General features: G+C 45.7%; 3 protein-coding genes across 3 annotated transcripts in view; 1 reads left to right on the top strand and 2 right to left on the bottom strand.

The window, feature by feature from the left end:
* SARC_02130 (hypothetical protein) overlaps positions 1 to 138 on the bottom strand; it is a 4,526-nt gene extending 4,388 nt beyond the window's left edge. The window contains exon 1 of the mRNA XM_014304108.1: positions 82 to 138. The gene's annotated coding sequence lies outside the window, so the exon portion shown is untranslated. The remainder of the gene's footprint in view (positions 1 to 81) is intronic.
* An 865-nt stretch (positions 139 to 1,003) lies between these two features.
* On the top strand, positions 1,004 to 3,532 carry SARC_02129 (TK protein kinase; the record flags this gene model as incomplete). Its single annotated transcript, XM_014304107.1, has 3 exons — positions 1,004 to 1,229; positions 1,447 to 2,993; positions 3,230 to 3,532. Coding segments are annotated over 3 exons (2,076 nt in total), but the record flags the coding sequence as incomplete, so codon positions are not given.
* Positions 3,533 to 4,736: 1,204 nt separating this feature from the next.
* SARC_02128 (hypothetical protein) overlaps positions 4,737 to 7,578 on the bottom strand; it is a gene marked incomplete at its 5' end in the record, with an annotated part of 3,873 nt that continues 1,031 nt past the window's right edge. Inside the window, 2 exons of the mRNA XM_014304106.1 lie at positions 4,737 to 6,427; positions 6,789 to 6,876. Of these exons, the coding sequence (XP_014159581.1) occupies positions 5,729 to 6,427; positions 6,789 to 6,876 (787 nt within the window). The remainder of the gene's footprint in view (positions 6,428 to 6,788; positions 6,877 to 7,578) is intronic.

Here is a 7,578-nt window from a genome sequence, read left to right as displayed (position 1 = left end):
CGCACCGCGCGTTGATTTGTGTACTTCTCATGTTTTGATATTATGACTTATACGTCCAGTGCTTCATCACATTATCCTTACTTTGGTTGTAGACTGGAGAAATGTTGTTGAATATCTCCAAACTCCTACAGATTTTTTGTCCTGGTCTACCTAGAAAATTTGACATCTAGCGGACTACAGGAGCATAGATTGGAAATGTGGGTGCTTGTCAGGTTAAATTCAACTATGCGAGGTGCAGTCGCGCCAATGCAATTTTGCTGCTCAAATGCCAAACTCGCTTACACAATACCGACATGGCCCTCTAATAGCTTCCCAGTTCTGAAGGGTATTCATATATATATATATGGAAACACTGAACAGTTTATTAGAATGATGTGATGACAATGTCAGCAATATGTAATATGTATGTAAATATAGTAAATAAAATACATATGTAGTGACTTTCAGTTTTATAAGAATGACTCCGCAAGTGACAAGTCCAATGACCAGTCTCCAGTCCAATGACCAGTCTCCAGTCTCAATGATGATTATGACAGAAATTCTTTATCCCATTCCTATTGGTCGCTTATATCAATCCCATCTTCGACCGATGTTGGGTTTTAGGGCTTGGCTTTTCTAAACTCGAGCTTCGTATTGACGTATTTTGCTTCCTATTTCGTGAATTTAGACACATATTGAACACTTCTATCGCCTTTTAAGACTTAGTTATTGTGGTTGCAATTATCACTCTCTGGTAGTTGAATCGTATAAGTACACCTTTACTGTAATAGAAACGTCTAGTTGCGGTTAATCACAGTGCGGCTACTCACAGCCGAATCCATCTTATTGTGTAGCAAATATGCCTTCGTGGCCAAAGAATGCCCGGATAGTTTATGATGGGTGTGGTAATCTCAAATTCCGGACATCTGTACATATTAGGGATGTTCTTGAAGCTGGCAAATCACCTCCTGGTCCGGAATACCTTTTCAACTACGATTCTTATCCAAATATCACAGAAATCCAAATGGGTTACTACCAGAATGACCTGTACTTTGGCAACAACTCTGTGTACGAATATCTCTGGCTGACTGAGATATTTTTCAACGTCGAGTTTGAAGACACTGCCTACGAGTTCTGGATACCGAATGCAAAGTGGAAGGGTATAAAAAACTTATGCGCACCTACTGATAAGACTGCCGATTATAGGCTATGGTCTAATCCAAACATAGACAAAGTCCACGACGAATTAGGTACGTTGTGTACTGTAAATTTTTGCCGAGTAAGGTCTTTCTTCTTGATATTTCCGTAACAAATGTACGATCTACGTGCGCAGGATAGGATAATTTTAGCATATAGTTTCTTGACTATGAAATGGTTTTGATATAAAGAGAAAAACATACATAAAAATCTGAGATGAATAGCGATAGGCTGAACTCAATTTTCCCCATTTGTTTTTTTTAATACTAGGTGGAGAGTTTGGAGTATCGTATGAGCAATGTCCGTTCGGGCCTCCGGCACACAGAACTATCGACTCCGGCAAAGTGCATTTGGGGGGACCTGTTGAGTCGTTGCTGGATAACAACAACACCTTGACCCTGCAGTGTAGGAAGAAGCCGTGTGAAGTCAACATGTGCAAAAACGGAGGCAAGTGCAAGACAGACTTTTACGCCGAGTATAAAGCCACGTGCGAATGTGTGGAGCCGTACTATGGACTGGATTGTTCGCTAACCACAGGCTTGCCAGTTACAGCCCGGGAAACCTTTTACTACTCGCAGCGAGACTGTAAGAAATATATTTTCAGCGGTTCTCTACATATTACTGGACCTAATCAGTTTATGCCTATGCTCGACAATGGAACAACATTTAATCAATTCAAAACATATAGCTACACAACAGGGTTATTCACCAATAACTTCGGTTATGGCGACGGGGGTAGAACCGACTTTTTCTATCCGGGTGAAGAACTGTACCTGAGGGTGACCTCTGACGAACAGGTGGGCTTCAGGTTTCTATCAGCCGGTGATACTACTAAAATACGAAACATAACCACTTGCACCGACACCCAACACCCGAGTTTTGTACTGTGGCATTCTGGCACATCATCACAGTTGCTGCAAACACGCACCACGGGGATGGGAAACACGGTACACGAGGATTGCTTGGGCACTTATTTAACCAAAACCCAGTTCATTGGAGGGTTAATGAGGGATTTAACAGATGATCAGGGCGAGTTGATCATTCAGTGCTTTAATACTACGAATGAGGTTGCGTACGGCGTGAGCTCCCCGTCACAAGGCGGTACAGCCAGCAAAAGCGATGTCGCGAACGCAGGTCTCATTGCCTCTGTAGTGCTGGGTGTAGTATTCATCATCGCTCTAGTAACAGCTGTGCTATACTACCTGCACAGATGGCGAAAAAAAAGGTCCGAGGCTTCTCGGCGGCGATCAGATGACCCCGCACGGGCCAGCAGGGAACATCCGCTGTGTGGTCTCCCGAATAATTTCTTGGCCAAAATCAACCATCCCGATTCCATTCGAGTGCGCCAGCAAATGCGCTGCAAAGTCATACCGGCTGATAGGGTGACTAAGATGCACGAGCTAGGGCGAGGAAACTTCGGCACGGTTTACTGTGGATTGCTTCTGGGTGACAAATCAGGGGAGGAGTCACCTGTGGCCATTAAAGAGTTGAATAATAGCAGTACGGGAGAAAATAGTGAGGACGCGTGTCAGTTCCTGGTGGAAGCCCAAATCATGCGCGATATGAACCACGTGAACGTAATGTGCTGCATAGGTCTTATCGAAGGACCCCCATTGGGAATAGTGCTGGATATCATGACTATGGGTGATCTGAATACATATCTTGGTTCTCAGGATGAACGGGAGACGAGTGTAACAGTGGCGGAGAAGTACTTCTTTTGCTATCAGATAGCTCGGGGCATGAACTACTTGGGACGGATGGGAATTGTCCACAGAGATCTGGCAACGCGAAACTGTATGCTGGGACTACCATCCAAGGTAAGACCCAAACAGAGAGAGAAAACATTTTTATTATTGCTCGTGTTCTGAATTTGAAGTATATTCTCAAAACTACCGATATACACATTTCTGCCGAACTGTGGATTTTATAGTATTGAACTAAAAAACTGTAGTACTGTCAATTGAATATATGTTCGACAAATCTATATACTGGTCTATATACCATCTCTTGTTGTTGCTTTCTTCCTTTTTTAACATCATTTTTCACACGATAGCAGACGACATTTGGATTTCCCGAGCTGAAAGTGGCGGATTTTGGCCTGTCGAGAGTCGTATCAGACCAGGGCTATTATCGAATGGAGAACAGAACGAAACTTCCATTTGCCTGGATGTCCCCCGAAGCTCTAACTGAGCGGACGTTTAACGGCAAAAGCGATGTTTGGAGCTTCGGCATCACTGTATGGGAAATATTCAATAACTGCAACGGGACACCATATGGGCGTGATAAGAATGTATTTGCGATACTGACATTTCTGAATTCCGGTCTCAGGCTCGAGAAGCCAGAGTGCTGCACAAAGGTATGTGATGTGGTTCAATGTTTAATATATCCTGTATACGCAAAGCCACATATAGTCACGCAGGCGATTAGCATGGGATGTAATACACAGTAGGCGAGCCAAATCTCTGACATTTTTGCGTGTTCTGTGATTTTCTTAAGTCTTCCGACTATATACACCAACTAAGCAAGTGTGGGTGTTTTGTAATTGTCATCGTGCTGCGCACGCATACAACAACTCGAGGGTGTAGTGATTGTCAGCGGATTCCCATTCAAAGCCTCCAAAAATCTGCCGAGCTTCCCGACACACTTCACCGCCAATTCATGATATGCAAGAAAACGTATTGTTACATTTTTCGAAACCCTAAAAACCCTTGCGGGAGGAAAGTTAAGAGCACGACCCCGAGTTGTATACTGTAGTAGTGCAAGCGATGGGCCGAATCGTCCTCAATAGATCCTCTCTGATTCTCCGTTTTTTGGGCTTGTACCACCGTACTCTTCTAGGAGGTGCCTTGTTCGAAATATTTTGCAAATGAAATGGTCGTGCTATCTTTATTTGATTCTAATGCAAATGTACTAATATATGTGTATCCCAGGAAGCGTATGAAATGATGCTGCAATGCTGGGCTCGAAACCCTGAGGATCGACCGGATTTTGCACAATTGAACTTAGAAACGGCCGAGTTGTTCCGCCCTCATTGTCCAAAGCCAATAATGGTCATGGTATGTTCTACAGTTCAAGTGTACACTGCCAGAATGTTTGCGTGATAGAGAATTGATAGTATACATTGTCTTGTAGTTGCTTGAAAATTCAGATGTGAAAACTCACCTTTCATCGACGAGTCCATGTAAATTACGCATGTGAAGATAAATCGATCTGTAGTAGGGTGTGGATGCTTGTAAATATGTACATGTACGCTTACATGCAAAAGTCGTCAGTATGGTACTATGCTAGTGTAGATTTATATATGTATGTTCAGATACCAAAAACATCATATCAAATTGTTAAGCAATTAGGCATGTGCAAACTGGAAAAGTGCGAAATTCCAAATTGTATAGTACTTTTCATCAGATATAACCGTGTTGATAATCATACAAACATAAGCGTCGATTATCATACCATGTACATTTCGTAGTAATATCAGGGTTAGCGCAAAGGGCGACAAACTTGATATGCGCACTGCCAGCTGATAAAAAACACATCTGATGATTTGTACACAGCCCGTGAACAATGAAACACGACTAATCGAGAGGAAAACAGAGGCTCCACAGAGTCAAAAATTTATAGTGAGAAAGACCGGAGCCACGGAAATCACCACAAGTTCGGGTGACGGCTACGTTGATGTATAGCTTGGTTGAACCCTAGTACTGATGGAGAGCAGGATTCGCTATAGCCCACTGTGGTCTGTACACAATTGATATGTGACTCAAATACGCACCATCGATTTGTGGAGAAGATCCGGCTATCGCAGTATGGATCACACACAACAGTGGAGCGACTGGTGCATTCGAGCACCTTCAGGATACGTGAGCTCTAAACAGATGCTACCAAAACCATCCCAACTATCTATGTATAACAACACGTGGTAAGCTGTAGTACCCCCCAGCCATCCACGCTAACAATCGCCATCGCCCACCCCACCTCTCACAGCGTGTCCACGACGAAACAAAGCTCGAGAAGCGCGAGATGAAGAGTCCGGTGACCCACAAGCGCATCTCCGAGCACGTGTACGAAGAGGTGGACGATGTTCTGGGCCATATGTGCAGCGACACGCCCCTGGGATCCTCAGAATGGGACCAGTCAGCGTCCGGGACTACGCTCAAGCGCGAGGGCTCGAATCTACAGCCCATAGGCTCTATCCGGCGGAAGTTGTCGTTCAAGGAGTTTGAGGATTCCTGCCCCGATATTGTTTAGGTGGCCGCGATTTGTCTTGTTAACTTAGGACTTGGGACGCACAGGAGGGTGTGTGTGTGTGTGAGGGTAGGATGGCAGGATGTTTTAGGGGTTTACACTATCTAGAAAATATACACCCAATTGCATTCTCGAAACCGGCTAAAATGGGCTCCGGCGTGAGTATTTATGATTATAATTATAAGCGCGATCATAGCAGACCATCTTCCTCCACATCTCTAGTATAGTTTAGCCACTTCCATGACATTGCTTCAATTGGCCGGCGGTAACAACCCACTGATCGCCGTAACTTTATACTCCACTTCTATCATCTTTTACCGATCCGCTTTGGCGTTGGCTCGGCAGTATTCGTTCCCGAAGTACGGGCGCTTTTCCTGCTCTTGCCCCTGCTCTTTCTCACACCGCGTGTACCGGTACTCCCTCTCGTACCCGCTCTCTTGCCCAAACTCGTCCCGGTATTCGACCCCACAGTCCCGGTTCTCAGGCTGCCACGTGTTCGCACGTGGTCTTCTACACCGCTGAAGTCCTCCATCTTCACATTCGGTTCAAAGTCACTGCCCGCGTCGCTGCTCTCGACCTCGCTCGTTGACTCGTCGCTCACCTCAGCGCTCGACTCTTTCTCTGCCCAACTCTCATCGTCCGATAAACCTGGTTTATCGCCTCCCTTTCGGGCATTACCGGGGTGACTCGGTGGTCTGTGTCCTGTCTGTGCTCGTGCACTCCTCACACTCTTCCCCACCCTAACCGCACTCCCCTTCACCACGGTCCCCCTAGCCTTCTTACCCGCAGCAGCAGTCGGGTCTGCTACTACCCGCCGCCTGGCCTGGCCGGTCTTGCCCTTGCCCACACTCTTCATCCCAGCCGTCTTCCTGGTCCTAATGTCCTTGGTTTCTGAATCCACATCGTCGGGAGTTGTATTTGAAGGTCTGTCTTCACTTTTGTTGTCTGTGCGTGTGGGTGCGTGATGCGACCGCTGCCTGCGCGTGGCCAAGGGCGAGAACGTCTTCTGTGGTGGGGATTTAGGGTTGGTGTTGGGTTTTTAGGCGTATGAGATAGGTTGCTGAAGTCGATTGTTTTGCCAAAGCAGTCATCTACATTGCTCACCGCAAGTGTCCACTTGGGCCCGATCTGTGGCTGTATACATACTCGACAGACAAATACCAACTCATGTAGGGGTACATACAGTATGTACACGGCATATTGAGTTCTATGTGTATAACTACACGAATACGCACATCGATCGACGTTTGCTTCAGCCTTTGTCTACGATCCAGCGAGTACAAAGATGAAGTCACAATTAAGCTTGGACACCTACGTGCGCATGTCAATGCCTGCGTGCATGTCTGACATACTGTGTATGTATATACCTCTGAGCTGCCACTGTCACCATCTCTCGCTGCTTTCTGCTGGCTTTTTAGAATGGATTCAACATCAGGTATTGGGCCCGGCCTCGGACTGAAAATAAGCCGAACCGAGAGAAAGTTTAGTAAACAACGTATGTATCAGCCGATAAACTAGTGTAGAAGTGTAGTGGCTGGCGTCTGTACTAGGCGAGTACTACAACAGTACCCAAATGCACTAACAGGAGAACACAGATGCGGACGTGTGAACGCAACAAAGGACGCGTACACAGTTGGATATGTAGGTACAGTCGGTGAATGGTTATTACCAGAGAGTAGCCGTGAATAAAAAAAAGAAAGAAGGCAAGAAATTCAGCGATTCTATACAAGCACTCTAGTGTTAATTCCACAACAGCATGCTCGCGCGCTATACAACGACAACAACAACAATTCGAACAGCCGGATACAACCCAGTACGCGACAGTCACTACAATACGCCTAACAGAACACCGAACACCCGCCCATGTAGCAAGCAATCAGATGACACAGAAAGTAACCAAATCAGTTACCATTGATGCACGGGTCACCGCTCCCACTCAATTGCAACAGAAGCGCAAAGACAAAAAAGACAAATACAGAACTTCTCCCTCCCCTCAGATTGTTCTGATGCGCATGTTGCTGCTGGTGATTAGTGTGGACACCGCCTGACTGTACGGGTGATTACAAGCTAATACACCGATTAACACACCTGGTAGATATTACAGGTACACACACCTGGTAGGTAGTACAGGCACACACACCTGGTAGATAGTACAAG

Source organism: Sphaeroforma arctica (genome assembly GCF_001186125.1).
Source record: "Sphaeroforma arctica JP610 unplaced genomic scaffold supercont1.93, whole genome shotgun sequence".
Taxonomy (NCBI): domain Eukaryota; class Ichthyosporea; order Ichthyophonida; genus Sphaeroforma; species Sphaeroforma arctica.
The sequence above is the reverse complement of the archived record's forward strand: the minus strand, read 5'-3'. Positions and strand labels throughout refer to the sequence as shown.